This window comes from Ahaetulla prasina, chromosome 5, assembly GCF_028640845.1.
Source record: "Ahaetulla prasina isolate Xishuangbanna chromosome 5, ASM2864084v1, whole genome shotgun sequence".
In the NCBI taxonomy this organism is placed as follows: domain Eukaryota; kingdom Metazoa; phylum Chordata; class Lepidosauria; order Squamata; family Colubridae; genus Ahaetulla; species Ahaetulla prasina.
Window position 1 is genome coordinate 95351314 of NC_080543.1, and position 21795 is coordinate 95373108.

The following is a 21795-nucleotide window of genomic DNA, read 5'->3' on the forward strand; positions in this document are numbered from 1 at the left end:
TACTAAACTAGGTAAAATCATCAGTGCACTGATGATGTCACCTAGCTTGGTAATGAAATGTCTGCAAGTATATCGCCAAGCTCAGAGATCACCAAGGACCCCACAGTTCAACCCTGAGCTACAAATATTCTCTTTTATCAAAGCTGAACTGCTGCCAGGTCTCATTTCCTTCTGCTTGAGCAAGTATTCGTCCAGGCAGAGCAGAAGGACTCTATGGAAGGTTTCCACCTATGCCTTATCTGTCTGCTAAGTAAAGGTAAAGGTAAAGGTTCCTCTCGCACATATGTGCTAATCATTCCTGACTCTAGGGGGCGGTGCTCATCTCCATTTCAAAGCCAAAGAGCCAGCTCTGTCTGAAGACACATCTGTCCGTGGTCATGTAGCCGGCATGACTAAACACCAAAGGCACATGAAACACTGTTACCTTCCCACCAAAGTGGTCCCTATTTTTCTACTTACATTTTTAGGTTAGAACTGCTAGGTTGGCAGAAGCTGGGACAAGTAACAGGAGCTCACCCCTTTACCTGGGACTAGGAATTTGAACCACTGAACTGCTAACCTTTCAATCAACAAGCTCAGCATCTTAGCCACCAGGTCCCTTTATCTGTCTGCTACAATTGTCCTATTTGCACCATCCTGCTTCCAAGAGCCAAGATGCACTTGTTTTTAGAATCATATCTGCAGCCTTTTCTTCCACCAATTATAGATGTAAGGCTAGAAGGACATGCAGGATTGAACTTCTTGGCTATTCATTGGAGGAGAGGGGGAGACAGAAGAGTTTATGTTGATTGTGCCTACACAAGAGACTCTTAAATAAAATCCAAAGATACTCAAATGCTTGTAACCATTTTTGGGGCAGTTTATGGGTTGATCATTTCTGTACATAACTATTAACATTGAAATCTTATGTAATCTTTGGAACAGATTATGGTAGATTAACATAAGGCTTCCAACTGGAACAGAAAAAGCTAATTGAATAACACCAAAAAATAAAGCCCAAGCAAGTGAAAAGAAAGCTTTTCAGATTTTTTTTTTTTAAAGATAGAAGAAACACACAATTAGAAATCTCCCAGAAGTCTGGCTTTTTCCTGCTGATAAGCTTCCTATATTATGCTTGCCAAAGACCTTGTTAAAAAGTCTTTATTAGCATTTTAATAACATTCCTTGTCAATAATTCCCATTTCTCTGACTGAATGTAATCCTTGAAAGGCAAGAGTTTTCATTTATCATCTGTCCATTTCAATTACAGATTACATCAGTCAATCAAAAAAGCAAAGCATCCATTCCTCGCCAAGTAAAGATGCCCATTTCCTTGAAATGAATATTTAAAGTAATCTGATAGCTAAATAAAGATGTTTCATGTCCCTTGCACCCCAAATGTAATGATTTAGAAAATCAACACATCTCTATTTTACTGGGAAAAACCCAAGAGTACTTCCATTATACAGATAAAATCAGCAATGTTACCATTTTAACAAAGCTTAAGAATTCAACAGATTTATTCAGTTGTTCATTCATTGATAGCAATGTTACCATTTTAACAAAGGTTAAGAATTCAACAGATTTATTCAGTTGTTCATTCATTGATAGGGCTTCTAGACCGCTCTACCCAAACTATCTCTGAGGGGATTCATTTCTCAAATCCTTACTTTAGCAGGAACCTTCTGAATAATAAGCTTGCCCGATACTCAGTGTTTGGATATACACACACATACTAAAGTGCAGGAAAAGCATTATTCAAATATAAAGTAATGTTAATTGTACTCCAAATAGTACATTCACATTATTTGGCCTTGTTTTCTCAGGGAAATATCAACATAGCCCATAATGCATTCTCAAAGCTATTTAAATAGAGCAGATTTTGGAGACTTGGTCAAAACCATACTAAAATCACATGAGGCAACATTAACAGCTATTTTCAATATTTCTCATTCATTCATTCAATCAATCAATCAATCATTAATTGGTTCTTTCATTCTTTTTTTTTATTTGCTGCAATCAAGATACAATCTCTATATAGGCTTGCTTGTTTAAAAGGCAATTTCTGGTACAAAAATTGTAATGGTGCCCCCCTTCCTGCTGTAATGAATTGAACTGTAGGTAGGAGAAGGAAACAGGGAGACAACATCTCCAGACTAAAAACATTTAAGAACTACACATTACACCACAGCCATGTTTTAACAAAGCATCGCAATGCTAACACCAGGGCTCTTTCAAAGAGCCCTCAGAAGCTTTATAGAATTAGTTCAAGTTCCTCAGAAACTAGGGAGAGTTTCAGAAAGTTTCATAACAAAATGCCATAGCATACTTTGCTCTTAAAGCATGGATAAGGAACCTACTACCCTTCAGATAACTTTTAATTACAACTCCCAGTGTGCAGTCTGCTAGAAATTTTACTTCAAAGTCGACTGGGCCATAGGTTTTCTAATACTGTTATAAAGCAGTTTTTGATCATTTTTACCTAGTCTCCAATGTTCCTGGAGAAGCCAATGGCATTCTAAAACAAATGGATTATCTTGATATTATCTTGATATTAAGATATTAAGAGTTGTAAACCTAATCTTGCATAGCTTCTTCTCCAAAAACACTACACTACTAACCAGAGCATATAAAACATTTGCTAGACCAATTCTTGAATACAGCTCAACTGTTTGGAACCCATACCACATTTCTGACATTAATACAATTGAACGTATCCAGAAATATTTTACAAGAAGAGTTCTCCACTCCTCTGATTACAACAAAATACCTTATGCCACCAGACTTGAAATCCTGGGTTTAGAAAATTTAGAACTACACCGCCTTCGACATGACCTGAGTTTAACTCATAGAATCATCTATTACAATGTCCTTCCTGTCAAAGACTACTTCAGCTTCAATTGCAACAATACACAAGCAAACAATAGATTTAAGCTTAATGTTAACCGCTCCAATCTTGATTGCAGAAAATATGACTTCAGTAACAGAGCTGTTAATGCTTGGACTACACTACCTGACTCTGTGGTCTCTTCCCAAAATCCCCAAAGCTTCAACCAAAAACTGTCTACTACTGACCTCACCCATTCCTAAGAGGTCTGTAAGGGGCGTGCATAAGAGCACCAACGTGCCTACCGTTCCTGTCCTATTGTTTCCTTTCGTTATATCCAATTAATATAGTTATTACATACTCATATATTGCTTATATATTGTATAGTTATTTAATGCTTATGCTTATATATACTGTGTGACAAAATAAATAAAATAAATAAAATAAATAAAAATATCTGCTAAGTCAGAGCAAGTCATGGAACTGAACTAGATTGGTGGTTCTGGTCAAAGATCTTCATGGATATTCTGATGGGGAAGTGTACTTTTATTGGTCCTATAAGATCTTCCAATGGCATTCAACACCATTTACCTACCCATCTTGCGTGATCATCCAGAAGTGGGCATTATGGCATGATAATTGCACTCCAACTAGAGTAGGCAATGTTAGTCTGTAGTTATGGAGAGCTGGACCCCAAAGTTGTTGTTGCTCCAGTGTGAAGTCCCAGAAGGTTTGGAACCCTTGCATATTTTATTTAACACATATATGGGTTCTTTGAGAGAGATCATCCTTTGGTCTGGAGTAAAATGTCATCAGTATCCTGATGATATTTAAGCATGTATTTCCAGGATGAATTGGAAACACCATGGAAAGCTTGAACCAAGCTGATTTGAGTATAATCAACTCAGATATTATCCCTCCCCTTTCAAGTGGATCAAAACAATTTTATTTTATCAAGCTTTAACATTGAATGTTTTTTGATGTCTAATGTGGACATTTGTGATCTCAATATTATCTGATGCTATTACCCTGCTACTACCCAACATCTCCAAATTGGTTGAGCTACAGAAACTGTCAATAAAATTAAAATAATCCATATATTTTTCATTTTTTAGTGCTTGTTGCGTCATTTCAGTTCATACACAGTTCAAAAAATAAATCCATTTTGACTCTTCCACACTGCAACATGTTAGAAATATTTGAAAAGTAATGTTAAAAAATCACACCTTTTGCACATTTGGCCACTATTGCAGTGTTTTTCAAACTTGGCAATTTGTAGATGTGTGGACCAACTCCCAGAATTCCAGCACGGGAATTCTGAAAATTGAAGTCCACACATCTTCAAGCTTCCCAGGTTAAGAAACCTGTTTGCTATTGTAAACTGTTTTTGTCTGTCGAGTCTGGTTTCTATTTCTTCATTCTTCTTTCATTTACAGAAGCTGCCTTGGAAATTTCTTCAAAAGACAACAATCATAAATAATAGCAACTACCAACCTCTTTAGTGGGACAGATGTGGAGTGGGCAAATTCTCTGGGGTTCCTCTTTGGATGCTATTTGAAGATCAGAAGCCTGTTGCAGGTATGTTAATGCTGTTAGAATCTCATCTTCCAACATCAGAAGCTCCTGATTGGCAATAGGCCAATTTGCATTGGCTAAGGCTACGAGTAAAGATTCTTTACAGTCCACATAGGACACTGGCTGAGTCTGTCCAAATCTAGTAACAAAGGTTATGCATTATTATTTATATGCATTAAGCTACTAGCATTCCAAAATCAATTATATGAATTAACTGTATCAAGAGTGTTCTTTACTGAGAGGAGAGCATCTGTTGGTTAAAAGATTCCAATTGTTTCCGTGGTCACCTTTTCTTGCATTTGCTCCAGATAACTAAGAACGTTCTAGGGTTCTCACCATAGTGCCATTGCTGTGCTTCCTTTCCAACCCAAAATTGGGAAGAAATCACCATGGCATAAATCATACTACTCCACAAAGTGCTATCAGTATGCATTTGGAATGGGAGCAAAATAACAGAGTTAGAAGGGGCTTTGGAGGTCATCTAGTCCAACCTCCTGCTCAGGCAGGAAACCCTATAGCATTTCAGACAAATGGTTGTCCAATCTATTCTTAAAAACTTCCCGTCTTGGAGCACCCACAACTTTTGGAGGCAAGTCGTTCCACTGAGTAATTGTTCTAACTGTCAGGAAATTTCTCCTTAGTTCTAAGTTGCTTCTCTCCTTGATTAGTTTCCACCCATTGCTTCTTGTTCTACCCTCAGGTGTTTTGGAGAATAGGTTGACTTTCTCTTCTTTATGGCAACCCCTTAGATATTGGAACACTGCTATCATGTCACTCTAGTCCTTCTTTTCATTAAACTAAACATACACAATTCCAGCAACTGTTCTTTATGTTTTAGCCTCCAGTCCCCTAAACATCTTTGTTGCTCTTCTCTGTACTTTTTCTAATGTCTCAACATCTTTTTTACATCGTGGTGACCAAAACTGGATGCAGTATTCCAAGTACGGTTTTACCAAGCCAGTATAGAGTGGCATTAACACTTCCCATGATCTTGATTCTAACATGTTGTTCTGCTGTCCATATAGCTCCTCCATGTAAGAACAATTGATGATCTTTCCTGACTCAGGCGAGGTCATCAACAATGTAAGAACTTGCATCAACTGCCAAACACCAAATGTGAGGCAGAGTAGTATTTGTAAGACCCAATCCCTTCAGCCAATCTTTTTCTTTTCTTATTCTTTTCCAAGGACTGCTGACCTAGATGACAGCTAACAATTCATCTCTGTTAATGGTTACCTAGATTTGTGCAGCCCTGATGCAGCTACTGCCTAAGTACTTTTGAGTTCAAGAAAGGATTTTTTGGTGTGTGAATTATGTAAACCTTTCAAGTGCATTCCTGTATTTTCTTCAAAATGATTACTGACTTGTTGACCCATCAACCACCAAGTGGCAATGAAAAGTTACAATGTGGGTTCCATCTATTAGTTCTCCAAATTTATACAGCTGAGTATAGCCAGGAGACAAGTCTTGACAAACTGAAATCTGAGAAATCACTTTAATGATTTTGTTGTTACACTAGATATACAGCTGATTATTCAAAAGAATAGAAATAAAAATGTCAAAGCTATATCTGCATCAGGTTACATGTATGGTGGACCTGCCCTGAGAAGAAGAATTGATGAGCAGCCCCTGAAGACAGAATTCCATAATGAGTAATAGAGGCATAAGAGTTATGTTCTTGGCTATTCAATTTCAGGACTTCACAGCCTCCGCTTGTATTAGCCTTTAAAAAGACAGAAAGAGATACATGACTGTGGATACTGAGATTCTAGTCTTCTCACAGTCAACACAAGCCTGCATAGCAGTTGTCAGATTCAGGGACCAAGAGAAGAGACAGACCTTCCTGAACAATTTCAGTCAAGCTCATTGTGATGAAGAGAAAACACCATCCTCTTTGTGAGTAAGCTACAGTTCCTGGCTTTAAATGTATGCAGACTCAGGGCTAGCAAAACTAAAGATTGCTCTGTTGAAAGGGGAGGTGTGGGGGGGAGTTTACATATAAAGGTGGTTTGAGACAGCAGATAGCAAAGGATAACAAGTTTGCAGAGGAAGCAGCTATTGGTTATTGCCCTTCTCAAGGTCAGTATGAACAGACTCCCGCACCATTTAATTTGAGAAATTACGTTTGAGTTCTTGGTTTGGACTGTGATGCTTCAAAGAGTCCAAAGGCCATTAAGAACAACGTGGACATCTGAGGCCCCACTCTGGCCTCACTGTTTACTTCCACTGACATGTATGGGCACATCCCCAAGAACAAGGGGCTTGTGGTCATTGTCTCTACATATAAAAAAAGGGAGAGGATGATCCTGCTAATTATAAAGCAATCAACTTCCTCAAAGCAATCAGCAAATTCTTTGGAAGACACCAGTAATGGAAATTCCCAGGCTGGCTGAAACAAGAAAACATAACCTTAGAGGAACAAGCTGGGCTTTAGGGAAGGCTGATCCACCACTGATTAATGCCTACTACTCCATCAACTCATTGAAAAATATTTTTCCTGCAACACAACCTCCCTTTATACCATTTTCATAGACTTCAAGTCAAGGCATTATTTCCCATTTATTTGTACCTATTATCTCATACATGTTTGACAAAATAAATAAATAAATAATTTGATTCCATATCCTCAGGTAAATTGTGGAAAAACTGGAGGCTATCTTAATTGAGTAAAATCTACTTTAAAACATAAGATATTTGAAGGGACTTCACTCAAGAATTAAATAAGAGCTAACCATCCAGGGCCATCTCACTAGTGCCATTAAAACTGAGAAAGGCATCAAGCAAGGATGCATGCTGGCCACTTTTTTTCAAATTCTATATTAATTCCATGATGGACCATCTCCACAACTCAAAAATTCACTCCCCAAACCTTTCTGCATCCTATACCATTCAGCTGATGCAGCAACATTTTCAAGAAAGATCTATTGGCCTTAAAGGGCACAGTACTGCAAAGACAACCAGGTAGAACTCAATCATTAAAAAAATTAAAGTCATGGCATTTAAGGCCCAAGGCCACACTTACATCAGAGCTGACTTTATTTATTTTATTGATTTATTTGTCAAATACATATAAGATAACAGGTGTTGTGTCTCGTCCGATCTCACCACAGGCGGGGCCTTCTTATCTGCTTCCGAACACGAAGGAATGTCCTAGTATGCCTCCTGGCCCCAGCCCTGGCTCCATGCCCAGACAGGCTGAAGAGGAGGAAGTATCTCCAGCCCCCAGTTCTGGCTCCATGCCCAGGCAAACGGAGCAACTAGACCCCTCCCCCTCCTCCACAGCATGTGAGCCTGAGGGAGGTCAATTGCCAACAGCTGCAGACTGGAGTGACCCACGCGTCAGAAGACTTGATAGACGGAGGCAACAGAAGGAAGGGAGGGGCAGGCCTGGATAAGTGCTGAGTCATGGAGCCACACCCCATGGCCTATATAAAGGACCTGCTTTCTGGCATTCTCTGAGTCAGGCAAAGTCTAAACATATCTTGCTGAAGTCACTTTCTGGTCTCCTGCCTGCCCTGAGGACTTTGCTAGGACTTTGACAGAGCTGTGGAGGCACGCCTGATTCGGATTTCCCTGACCTGGTCGTCAGCGGAGGAGTGGGACACGACAACAGGTAGAAGTATAAACATGATTGTGAATACAGGATAAGGATACAAATAAATGGAGACAGTAGGACAGGGACATAGGCATGTTTGTGCACTTATGCATGCCCCTTACAGACCTCTTAGGAATGGGGTGAGATCAACAGTAGACAGCCTAAGGTTAAAGTTATCGGGATTTGGGAAGTAACCATAGATTCAGGCATTGACCACTCTGTTGCTGAAGTCGTATTTTCTGCAATCAAGTTTGGAGTGATTTACCTTAAGTTTGTATCTATTGTGTGCTCGTGTATTATTGTGGTTGAAGCTGAAGTAGTCATTGACAGGTAGAACTTTGTAACAGATAATTTTGTGCACTACGCTTAGGTCAGATCGAAGGTGGCATAGTTCTAAATTGTCTAATCCCAAGATTTCAGGCCTGGTGGCATAAGGTATTCTATTGTGAGCAGAGGAGTGGAATACTCTTCTCGTGAAATATCTCTGGACTCATTCAGTTGTATTAATGTCTGATATACAGGGTGGGTTCCAGGCAGATGAGCTGTATTCGAGAATTGGTCTAGCAAAGGTTTTGTATGCCATAGTTTGCAATACAATATTACCGGAGAAGAAGCTTTGCAAGATTAGGTTAACAACTCTTAATGCCTTTTTGGCAATGTTGTTGCAGTGAGCTCTGGTACTTAGATCATTTGAGATGAGTACTCCAAGGTCCTTGACAGAGTGAGGGTCATCTACGAGGTCATATCCACCAGCTTGTATTTGATGTTCTGATTTCTTTTACCAATGTGTAAGATAGAGCATTTGTTGGTTGATATTTGAAGTTGCCAATTGTTTGACCATTCTGACACATAGTCAAGGTCTCTTTGTAGTAGCAGCATTGTCGGTGGTGTTGACTGGTGTTGAATTTTGAGATTAAAAAGATCTGAAGGGTACCAAATGCATTTTCTTGCTTTGTCCTATATAGAAATCTGTTGATTCATTGCAAATTGTCATACAGAACTACCTCAACTAGAATGACATAAGCAACCAATGAAGTTCCATTTGATCCCATTAACTTACTGTCATTGGGTAGTTTTTAGTGGGACAAATTCATTGTGTAAGCACAGAGTGACAAGCTCCTGCTTTTTATTTTATATTATAATTAATGGCACTTAAAGTTAATTTATTAAGTATCTATATGAACCTATTATGTTTTCAAGGCAGGTTGAATGCACTTCTATTGAGATGAGTTAGAAAGAAAGCTTTTTCCCAGTTCAGGAGACGCATCAAGTGATGGTTTCCATGCATGAAAGCAACAATAATTCATAACGTACCAGAGACAGAATTTCTATATAATTTTCACCCCCCAATCCAATATGAATGTGGAAAGTGCTGAAGATATTCAAAAGTACTTAATACCTATAGTGTGTTCTAAATAAGGTAACTGTTAGCAACATTCGCTCCATAACACTTTTAACATATTAACATCTGATAAAGGAAACAGAATGTGGTATCTTACTTCTCTTTTTCCTTCTGTGGTAATGCTTTCCAGACAATTTGATCAAGGCGCCTATAAAAGTAAATGAGACAATCTTTCAGAGTGCAACCCACTTTTTCAAAGGCAATGAATAAACTAAAAGAATGAGCTTACGAATTTCAGTATGCATGGAAATGTTTCCTCTTTGTGCCTGGCAATGGCTTTCCATTGACTGAGGTCTTCCATCTCCCAACTGTTTAACAGGAGTGTCAAAGATTACCTCTCTGACTCTTAGGCCTGTCCTAGACAAATCTACCTCAAGAAAATTCACATTTGATGTGGACTGTGGTCTTCAAAAACTCACAGGAAAATAAAAATATTGGTCTTTCGGAAATCACAAAACTCTTTTGATTTTGCTAAACAGCTCACAAAGCTGCCTCTCTCAAAAATATTTTGCTAAAAAAAAACACCATTAGATTCATAATAAGAGCCACAACAAGCATTTATCTAATATCCAAATATCTGTCAGAAATGGAGAAATTGTATGTAGGTACTTCCTCTTTCTGGGTGTGGGAATCGTCTTGATCAATCGGTATTTACAAACAATAACAACCAGCATCCAGTCAAAAGATTCTGGTCAGTGTAGAACAGAACATTAAAATAAATTACTCTTCAATAATAATCATTCACCTATAAAAGCCCATCAATCTTGAGTTCTCATGCCAGAAAAATATCCAGTAGGTTAAATCCTATAATCAGACTTGCCTTTCATACACTTTTATTGCTTCTTGCACCTTCTTTTTGTAGGCATCAAGATCTACTGCTTGAGGATTAAGTAGGGTGACACATTTCTTATCACTGCTCACATGGGCGAAAGGGAATATCTGTAGCATAATACAATAAAACATATCTAAAGACCTTGGAATCTAATCTCCCTGCTTTCCCATGTAATCTAACATTTATTAGATTCTTATTCATATTATACTCTCTTCTTTAACAAAATTCCTAGTACAGTTTAAAATGACATTAAAAGCCTGACAACAGCTAAATGTAATTCATATTAATAACTTATAAAACTGACCAAGCACTGTAAAAGGAAAAACCCATTTTATTTAACAAAAAAAAAAAGGCAACACACATTTGCCTGGTATTCATGTAGCAACTAAATGAGCATCAGGTAAGTTGATGTAAGCAGTAGCCTAATTGGAGTAATAATAAAATATAAATTACTATCTCAAATTACGGAGCAGTTTAAGAACATTGGCCAAAAAAAAAAAAGAAAGGAAGTAATAGAACTGTTGCAAATCTCATAACTGCATTTACTAGTTTTATTGTTAGCTTAAATTGAGACTGTGTGGTTGCTCTTATTGCTATTAAAAGCTCTGAGAGATCATTACACATTTAATGAACCATTTTCTAGCTAGCTTATTACATGCAAAGGCAGAATGCCATTTGTGGCCACCATTTTTAACATTCAGTGGTGTACGCTGTTACCCACATAATGCAGGCACCACCATCTCTCCCTGTTGCATTCTTCTGAAAAACAACTTCACCAATTACCTTCTTACTCTGTGGTGGCGCAGTGGTTAGAATGCAGTATTGCAGGCTAATTTTGCTGACTGCCAGCAGTTCAATCCTGACTGGCTCATGATTGATTTAGCCTTCCATCCTTCCGAGGTTGATAAAATGAGGACCCAGATTGTTGGGGGCAATATGCTGATCTGTAAACCACTTAGAGAGTGCTGTAAAGCACTATGAAGCGGTATATAAGTCTAAGTCTAAGCAGCTATTGCTACTCTTGTCAATCAGCCACTTTATTACCATCTTCTTCAGAACGGCATACCGTTAATCTGGAGAAACCAAAAAGGTGGTCCTAACCATAATAACCTCACAATGTAGGCAGCATTTATAAGAAAATAATCCTAGATTCTCATAGGTGTGCTATGTTCCGCCACAATTAAAATGAAAGAATAGACAATTCAGATCTGATTACAGTCTATGACTAGAATTATAGAGAATGCAATGTTTTAAAAGCAGCAAAAAAAAAAAAAGCACAAAGACTTACATCATCAAATACTTTGGAAACGACATGTTTATCTAAAATTGGAACGTAAGTTGTTGTACGAGAAACTGCTGTTGGGGATAAGGCATCCATTATGGTAAGTCTCTTAGCAGCCAAACCGTGAATCTTTAGCCATTGAGCTGAAGGCATATCCAAAGATCTTTTTAAAAGAGAGAATGAAAGACACATCATGACCAACCCAATAGTGATGGTTTATTCTCAAAAGAAGGAACCTACTCTTTTTTATTACATATATACTTACTCGTCCTTTATCTTTTGTTCAAGTTTTGGGCTCTTCTGTTCTGTAGGGGAAATTTTAAAAAATGTTTTATAGTGTTAATGTTGTTTACTTGGATGATCAAACATTCGAGTTCAGCAGAATAAAATCTGGGCTAGGAGGTTAAATAGAAAAGAACTGAAAGCAAGTTTAATAGGTGAGAAAACTACAGTGTGTGAAAGCTGGACTACCATTTAGGCAGCCACACCAACAATGTTCAGGGACACAAACTAGGAGAAACCCAGATGCATTTATAGTTGGCCAAGTCAAAGGAAGTAAATCAACTATTGGAATGTCCATAGGTATCACAAAATAAGACATCAACATTAAAAGAAAATAAACATAGGATTAAAATATGACATTGTCCTGACTTAAAACAGATTCAAATATTCATTCAATGGTGCCCTTGGTCAGCCATCTCTCATCTTAAATCTCTCATAACAATGTTTCCAGGATAAAATGAATGGGAACTGAGCATGCTCAGTTCCCAATAGAAGAAAGATTAGATAAAAATGCAGTCTATTAAAAAAAATCCATCCAGCAATAAGCACCAAATGCTATTTGTTATCCAGTTAAGTCAGCTTATCTCTACGAAGCAAATAGTTGCCCCCAAATCAGGGGAAAATGAGCACAGGAGGGATGCAATATGCACAGAAGGTTAACTGTTAAAGCTGTTGATGCAGAATGGATAGGTGGATAGGAGAGAAAGCTTACCTGGAAAACTTACCTTTTCTTTCAGCTGAAGCTTTTCCATCTTGACTTTTTTCAGAAGGCTTGGCTGTATAGCGTTGAGTTCTAAGCATACTACTCTTTGTTGGCTCTACAAAAGACATTAACACATATGCATAAATAAGGAAAGGAGTCTCACAATGACCAATAATTAATATTTTTTAGGCAAGAATGTTTTCTCAGTCAGATGTTACCCTATCACTTATTCTGCACTTTCAACTATTTTAGCTATTGGTAAATATTAAAATTCAGTAAAGAACCCAGTTAACAAGAAAATGACTGTGGGATTGGAATAGCTCTCAGTTCCTTAACAGTTCCTCAATTTGTACTTTAAATTCCAAGTTAAGAGATAATTCCTCTTCTTTTTTAACCAAGGATAATAGATTTTAAGACACAAGCCCTAAAATGCTTCTAAACAGATGGCTCTTACCATTATCTCCCACAGAACACTACAATATGTGACTATTTATTTTCTTCTTTCTTGAGAGGTTGTAGGGAGAGTTGTGTGCATGCACAAGAAATGTATAAAGAAACATCAGAAAAAGCCATAGAAAAAATGTTTACAAGTGGGACTCTTTCCATCTGCAAACACTTTCTCTACACTTTATCTACTAGACTTCATACTACAAAGTAAGAAAGAGGTATCTATAACTACTTGGCCACAAGCTGTAGCTCTGGTATTATTTTTCAGATCCTTGATTTGTCTGGTTAATATAGATGACATGAGTCTGGGAATCTTAAGGACTGTTGTTACAGTGAGCATCAATGGGAAACATGTGATATAGTACAAAATCTATGCTCAAAATATCTCAAAAGATGAGACATGTTTTAAATGAGTAATCCCTGTAATTTCCTTTACCTGCATATAAAACTCTCTTCTTTGTGGTTGGACTCTCAGAGAATGCCATATCGGGTTCTGATGAAGCTGATGCAGGTTCTTCAAAGGCAGAATAGGGCCTAGCTCGAGATGAGGGGTTCAGTCCCTCAATTTGTATGGTTACTGGGATTGTAGCAAAAGTCTGCCTGGGTTGTCTGTTTAAGAAACAGACAAGTCACCACCTAGGCCGCAGCGCATACATACATATATTTGGGTGAAGGTATTCTCAGAAAGGTGAAATGCAATCAAACTAAACCACAGATCACAATTTTGTTGAATGCAACATTCCCATCCACCATATTGTTTCCTTCATAGCACAGAATAGTGGGGTCACAGTCTTTTCTGCTGCTGCTATGTATATAAAAAGAATTAGAGTTGGAATAACCAAAAACAACTCCTATTGGGACTGTCCATGCTATTCCATGCTCTGGAAAGTTCTATGCCTTCTGAAATAAACAGATATAGAATTATTGCTAATATTGATTGCTGGAATTAAGTCTTCTCTGCCTTTAGTACTTCTTGCCTGTTGTTTATGTCTCCCTCACCCAATTTTATCTGCCTTTTGTCCCATTTGGCCAGTTAACTATTTTGATGTTTGTTGAAGTTTAATAAATACGTAAGCTTCAATTTATATTTTTGCTAGTTGAACTTATATATGTGCTCTGGTTGGGTTAAAGGATTAATGGAGAGTGTGCTTGATATAAATGGAAATCTGGAAATTGCCCAAAGTCATTTTCTAATCAAAGGCTATGGACCATAACTAAACACTGAGCACTGAGATGAGTCCAATTATTTAAAAATAATTATCCCAATTTAGGCCTTTGGTCAAATACATAGCTGAATCAGCATTTAGAGCCCACAAATTATGGATACTCATTAAAATTTAGAATGTCCTAATTGAGGCACATTTTTTACCTCTTATAAAGCTAGTAACACTTTTTTTTAAATTATTACCCTGGAACAAGAACCTTTGATACAGATGGGAAGGAGTACAGATCTGGAATACAAAGATGGAGGCACTGGCTGAAAAGCAGGACCTCTCTGACATTTTAGAGATGGCATGTCCAGAAAAAGTCCAAACCAGTTTAACTTAGAGGAAAGACGATATATTATTTAAGTTTAAAATAATTCTGAAGTTGAGCATGACATATAGTAGATTCAACCTTGTACTTCAGGAAAGGAAATCTAAGTTACAATAGATATAGGCACTCTATGAAATGAACAATATTACTTTAACATTTAAAAAAATTATAAACTTTGAATTATCAGGGATTAGACGTTTAGTGGATATTAGTATCATTCCATTTAAAAGATACTAAAGTGAAACAGCATGAACTTTTCTGATGATATAATCAGCCAATTGTTATTAAGATTGTTATCAGAAAATTGTAAATACATTGTTGATACATTTTGTATGCTGATACATTTTAGATTAATCAGAATTCATGATAAAGTTTCCTTTTAGAATGTTTGGCAATTAGAGGCAGTAGTTAAACTGAAATGCCTAATAAATTATAATGACAGGAGGTATATAATATTCCAAGAAGCACATACATACCTGAATTGGATGCAGATTACATAAATGCTTATGTTATGCAGTGTAAATGTGAGATTGTCCTTAAGAATGCACATGATGTAAAGAAAATACATTTATGCAAATTTATGCAACCTAGAGCAACCAGAGGAGTAGGATACATGCCTAATATTCCTGAGCACAATAGGGTTGCAGAAAGAAAGAATCAAAGCCTGCTAACCATGATAAGACGCCTTTTGCTTGGTTACCCAAAGATTTCTGCGAGAAGCATTTTACACAGCTACTTATCTGCATCCAAAAAGTGCAGATAAAACCCATATGAGTTATAGAAGGGGACAAATCAAACGTGTCACACCTAAAGATATTTGGATGTAAATCTTATGCATCTATCCCTGGAGGAGGGGGAAAGAAGTGAATTATAAAAAGCCAATTAGAAATAATGCTGGGATATCAAAGGCTGCAGGATTTTAGACTTTTAAAACTGGAAAAATAAATTCAGACAATATTACTTATTTTAATGATAAACTACAATATCTATATGTAATATCTGGACACACCAACCTGATTTTATCAATGGCCTCTGAGTCCACCCAATAAGTACACAAGAGAAAACAGCTAAGAATAACATGGCACACTCAGAAGCGGTTACTGAAAATAAGAAGTATCTGAAATAGTATCAGATTCAGAAGGGCTACTGACAAAGCGTCTGAAACAGACTCAGCATTAGAATTAAGGAGTTCTCTCTGATTTAGTAAAGGAATTGAGAGAATGTGTTGCACAGATAGAGCAAGGAATGTGTCTGATGCCCATGGGGAAAAAATACAGGAACTATCAACAGTTGAATAATTTCTTCCCATAAAAAATGGGAATCTTGTATGCTGAAGGAGGTAGATTGCAATTAAAATCATTACAGGTATTAAATGAAGAAGGGAGGAATTATACTTGGTTTCAATATGGGCAAATAAGTGCTAGATGGAAAGAAGATCAAAAAATTGGTATAATGCAAAGGGAGGAAAATTTAATAAAGCAAATTAGAAATCAGACCCAGGAGCATATAAAGAGATTGTATAATGTGTTGCTTGAAATAGATTTGGAAAAGGATTTGGTAAAGGATTGTATGATAAAATGGGCACAGAATATTCAGGAACCAATAATGTTGGAAACATGGGAGAAAATTTGGGTTAGAAATGTTAAGTTTACACAAGCACAGAATTAAAGGGAAAATTTTTATAAGATGTTTTATAGATGGCACTTAGATCCCAAAAAATTATCATGTATGTATCCTAATATCCAAGCGAAATGTTGGAGGTGTGATTGTGATGACGCTACATATTTTCATATTTGGTGGACTTGCAAGAAAATTAAGGTCTTTTGGATAAGAATTTGGTGGATTATTCAAAATGTACTGAAGAAGAAGATAAAGTTCCTGCCACAATTTTTCCTTTTGGGAATTATAACGGATTGTACAGGGATTGAGACTAAATTGATTCTGAATTTAATAACAGCAGCAAGACTGTTGATTGGACAATACTGGAAGAAAGAAGAGATACCTACAATAGAAGAATGGATATTGAAAGTTATTAATTTGGCTGAGATGGCTAAAATCTCAGCTTTTTTAAAAGACAATACGCAGGAAAGATATTTAATTGAATGGAAAAACTGGATTGATTATCTACAAAACAGATATCAGATTAAGAAATATCAGATTGCCTTTGAATAATTAGAAAGTTATTTTATGTAATGGGGAGGGGGTTGGGAGATGAAAAGCTTTGGATGTGGTTATTTGGATTGGAAGGGAAAATTTTATTCTATGTTTGGTTTATGTATAACAATACCTTGTGATTGACCGGGAAGCCGGGGGAGGAGGGAAGGGGTTTTGGGAGGGGGGAAAAAAGGGGGGAAAATGTTTTTGTTTTTTAAAACTCTTTCAATTAAAAAAAAATGGGAATCTTGCACAAAAATGCACAAAAACATGGATTCTTACAAAACTAAGAAAGCACAAGAGAAACATAGACTGGAAGGGGGGAGGGCCAATGGTGGGTTTCAATTTTTTTTACTACCGGTTCTGTGGGTGTGGCTTGGTGGGCGTGGCATGGCTTGGTGGGCGTGGCATGGCTTGGTGGGCGTGGCATGGCTTGGTGGGCGTTGGCAGGGAAGGATACTGTAAAATCTCCATTTCCTACTGATCAGCTGGGACTCAGGGGGCAGAGAATAGATGGGGACAGGGCCAGTCAGAATTTTTACTACCAGTTCTCCGAACTACTCAAAATTTCCGCTACCGGTTCTCCAGAACTGGTCAGAACCTGCTGAAACCCACCTCTGGGGAGGGTGGTGCCAAAATCAGCTATGCCACTAATGGAAATGTTTAATGCTGTAATAATAATAATAATAATAACAAAAGAGTTGGAAGGGACCTTGGAGGCCTTCTAGTCCAACCCCTTGCCCAGGCAGGAAACCCTACACCATCTCAGACAGATGGTTATCCAACATTTTCTTAAAAATTTCCAGTGTTGGAGTATTCACAACTTCTGGAGGCAAGTCGTTCCACTTATTAATTGTTCTAACTGTCAGGAAATTTCTCCTTAGTTCTAAGTTGCATCTCTCCTTGATTAGTTTCCACCCATTGCTTCTTGTTCTACCCTCAGGTGCTTTGGAGAACAGCTCGACTCCCTCTTCTTTGTGGCAACTCCTGAGATATTGGAACACTGCTATCATGTCTCTCCTAGTCCTTTTTATTAAACTAGACATGCCCAGTTCCTGCAACCATTCTTCATATGTTTTAGCCTCCAGTCCCCTAATCATCTTTGTTGCTCTTTTCTGCACTCTTTTTAGAGTCTCAGCATCTTTTTTACATTGCGGCAACCAAAATTGAATGCAGTATGCCAAGTGTGGCCTTACCAAGGCATTATAAAGTGGCACTAACACTTCACATGATCTTGATTCTATCCCTCTGTTTATGCAGCCCAGAACTGTGTTGGCTTTTTTAGCAGCTGCTGCACACTGCTGGCTCATATCTAAATGGTTATCCACTAGGACTCCAAGATCCCTCTCACAGGTACTACTATTGAGCAAGGTGCCACATATACGGTACCTGTGCATTTTGTGTTTTTTTTGCCTAAATGTAGAATCTTACTTTTTTCACTGTTGAATTTCATTTTGTTAGATATAGCCCAATGTTCAAGTCTGTCAAGATCCTTCTGTAACTTGAGCCTATCTTCTGGAGTGTTGGCTATTCCTGCCAGCTTAGTGTCATCTGCAAATTTGATGAGTTCCCCATCTATCCCATTGTCCAAGTCATTGATGAAGATGTTGAAGAGTACTAGGCCTAAAACAGAGCCTTGGGGTACTCCACTGCATACTTCCCTCCATGTGGATGTAGTTCCGTTGAGGACTACACATTGAGTGCGGTTGGTCAGCCAGTTACAAATCCATCTGGTGGTGATGCTGTCTAACTCATATTTTTCTACTTTATCTAGTAGTAGATTATGGTCTATTATCAAATGCTTTACTGAAGTCCAAGTAAATTATATTGACAGCATTCCTGCGGTTCACTAATTTTGTCACTTTGTCAAAGAATGCAATAAGATTAGTCTGGCATGATCTGTTTTTGACAAATCCATGTTGGCTTTTGGTTATTACTTTGTTTGCTTCTAGGTGTTCGGTGATTTGTTGTTTGATTATCTTTTCCAGAATCTTCCCCGGTATTGAGGTCAGGCTGATAGGTCTGTAGTTTCCTGGATCTGTTTTTTTTTTCCCCCTTTTTTGAAGATGGGAACTACATCAGCTCTTTTCCAGTCCTCTAGCAGCTCCCCTCTGCTCCAGGATCTTTGAAAGATATAGTTCAGTGGTTCTGAGATTTTGTCTGCCAGTTCCTTCAGAACCTTGGCGTGTAATCCATCCGGTCCTGGTGATTTGAACTCGTCTAGCGTAGACAGGTGTTCACTTACCATTTTTTCCCCCTATTTTAACTTGTGTTCCTAATCTATTTTTGTGGTGCTGTTTTTTTGTTTTTTTTTAAAGTTTTATTTTAACATTCTTATCCAATAACATATCCAATAACATATTTAATGTACCATCATATACAATTAATCGGATCTGCCCGGTCACCACCCCCTTCCTTTTACTCTCCTTCTCTACCTTCTTCTACTTTCCACAACCATCCTCCCCCTCTCTTATCTACATCCTCTCCTCCTTCCTCCCTACTCCTTTCTTCTCCCTCTTCTATCCCTCTTCCTTCCTTTCCTCTTCCTCCTCTTCTCTTTCCTACCTCCTTCTCTCTTCTACTTCCTTCTTTCCCATCATTCTGAAGTGGTAGCCAGGCAGCTCCGATCTTACATTAATTATACATCTTCAATCATCTTTGTACATTAACTATCAATCCATTTTCTACCCTCATCCCCTCCCCTCCTTCCCTTCCTCCCCACCCCGAGACTTCCCAGAACCGAATACAGGGTATAAAACTAACAACAAAAATTAAAATATAGCACAAATCATAATCCATAATCACTCCTTGAAACCTCCACTCCCCTCCAGCGACAAAGAAAATACTTTTCTTCCAATCCATTATATATCAGACCATTCCACTCCTAGAGTTCTCAGAAATTTCCGCTTGTGTTCGTGTTTGTTCTTGAATAAAGTACATAGTTTTTAATATCCAATCTTCATCAATCAATATCAAAACAACGTTCCATCTTCCAATATTCACCAAGGGTTCTTCTAAAATGTCTTTCTTCCTTAAGCAGTCTCTCAAGAATAGTTCATATTTCCAACTTAATTTCTTTAATTTTTCTGTCCAACCTTCAAGGGTAAACAATAGTCCATCTTTTCACATCTTTAACATTTATATACATCAAATAATATTACAAATATCTAATATATCAATTGTAATAATTAAAATCTTCACTTTACCTTACTTATATCAAATAACATTATTAAAATTACACCTATAACTTATCCAAAATATATCTATTATAACAATTACATTCTAATTAGCCATATAACAACATTACATCCATCTCTTAAATATAATATTTAATCCAAATTCCTAAATTTTACTATCTATCCTCCAAAGTTAAACAATATTCCATCTTCCTATTCCTTTATACCTCAAATATATCAAATAGTACCCCTAAAATTACACATTTATATCCAAAATAAATCATTTACAAAAATTAACCATAATCATATATAATAGTTAAACATTCTCCCTCCCCTTCTTCTGTCTTACACATTTTCCACCATCTATTCACCATTCAACTTAACATCTATTAATAAAGAATTCCCAATCTTTAATACATTAGTGTAAAAATCTCGTGCTTTACAAATTGTATTGAGAAAATACTTTCTTCCTTTATAATTCACTGTTAAACCAGCTGGAACCTCCCATCTAAAATATATCTGATGTTTCTTAAACTCATCCACTAAAAAGGCAAATTCTTTTCTCTTTCTTAACATTTTAGGAGGAATTTCCTTCATCATTATTATATCTTGTCCTAATATTTGAAATTTATTTTTATAAAATGCTTGCAAAATTCCATACCTAATCTTCTTATTTGTAAAATAAATAACCACATCTCTCGGTAAACACTTGTGCCTTGCCCACCAAGAATTAACACGATAAATTTTTTCAATATTAACTTCAAAATCTTCTGGTTCCACTCCCTCTATCTGAGCAAAGGCTTGAATAAAAATCTCTTTCAAATTTTCTTCCTTACACTCTTTTAATCCTCTCACCCTTATAGCATATTCCATTAATTTATATTGTAATATAACCCTTTGGGGTTATAACCTCAATTAACCTGAATATCATCTATTTTATTTTCTAAATTCAGATTAATTTGAACTTCATCTATTTTCCTCTGCAAATCTAAATTAATTTGGTTAAATTCATCCAGTCTTTCTTCTGTCTGTGTACTAGATAACAATAATGGGGTAACTGATTCCTTTAATTTTTTCATCTCCCTCCTCTGCTCTTCCATCAAATCTTTAAAATCCAGTATTTCTTTCTCCATTTCATTAAATTTTTGATCTATTTCTGAAAGATGAGCCTCCATAAGCTCCTGTAAAAAATTCCTTAGACTTTCTTTAATATCCTCTCTCAATTTCCGTATCTGAAGTGAAGAAATTTCCAATATTTTAGAAGTGGTTAAATCTCTTTGCTTAAAGGCCATTTTTAAACTAAATAACTAAATAAAGAAGAAGAAGAAAAAGGAATAAAAAGAAAAAAAATTCAATAAACTTTTCTTCTTAAATACTGTAAGAAAAAGATAATAAAAAAAGAAGAGATTTAAAAAAAAAGAATTCCATTTTTTTTAAAAAAATATCTTGTTATATTCTTCTTAAAGGTTCCACACCAGCAATTGTAATCAGCATTTCCTTAGCTTTCGCTTATCTTAGCATTCACTTTCAAGACACAAAACGCCATCTTTCATCATCTCCACTCTTGAATACAAATACTTTCTCTGTCAGGGAGATAAATCATCTTACAATCAAATGCCAGCCCTCCTGTTTTCGGCTCTGTCTGTGTTACCAATCTATCAATAATCCTTTTCAGTCACGGAGATGGACGCTGCGTTTTGTTCTGCATTTGCAGAAGCGTTCTGGATTCTGGAGCTTTTTTCGAGCTATAGAAGGAGCATTCCCAACAAACCACCAGAAATCATTCTGGGGGTTTCCTTGGGGGCTCTACTTCAGCCCAAATGCTCACCTCCCCCTCTTTGCCCGAGGGCAGAGATTTATGAGCTGTTGACAGCAGATTAACGCTGTCTAAACAGCTCTACAGAATCACACAGAACTGGCGGACTGAGATAGCCCGCCATTAATGAAGCGGAGCCACCCGGAAGTCATTTGTGGTGCTGTTTTTGATAGGTTGTATTGTTTTTTC

The 21795-nt window shown here is 37.1% G+C and overlaps 1 protein-coding gene across 1 annotated transcript in view; it reads right to left on the reverse strand.

Annotated features, from left to right (window-relative positions):
* The window catches only part of VWA3B (von Willebrand factor A domain containing 3B), a 133556-nt gene that overhangs the window by 18626 nt on the left and 93135 nt on the right, over positions 1-21795 (reverse strand). The window contains exons 18-24 of the mRNA XM_058184758.1: positions 13361-13533; positions 12500-12592; positions 11758-11797; positions 11499-11655; positions 10199-10317; positions 9476-9526; positions 4301-4520 (exon numbers count right to left, since the gene is read on the reverse strand). Coding sequence (XP_058040741.1) covers positions 4301-4520; positions 9476-9526; positions 10199-10317; positions 11499-11655; positions 11758-11797; positions 12500-12592; positions 13361-13533 — 853 coding nt within the window. The remainder of the gene's footprint in view (positions 1-4300; positions 4521-9475; positions 9527-10198; positions 10318-11498; positions 11656-11757; positions 11798-12499; positions 12593-13360; positions 13534-21795) is intronic.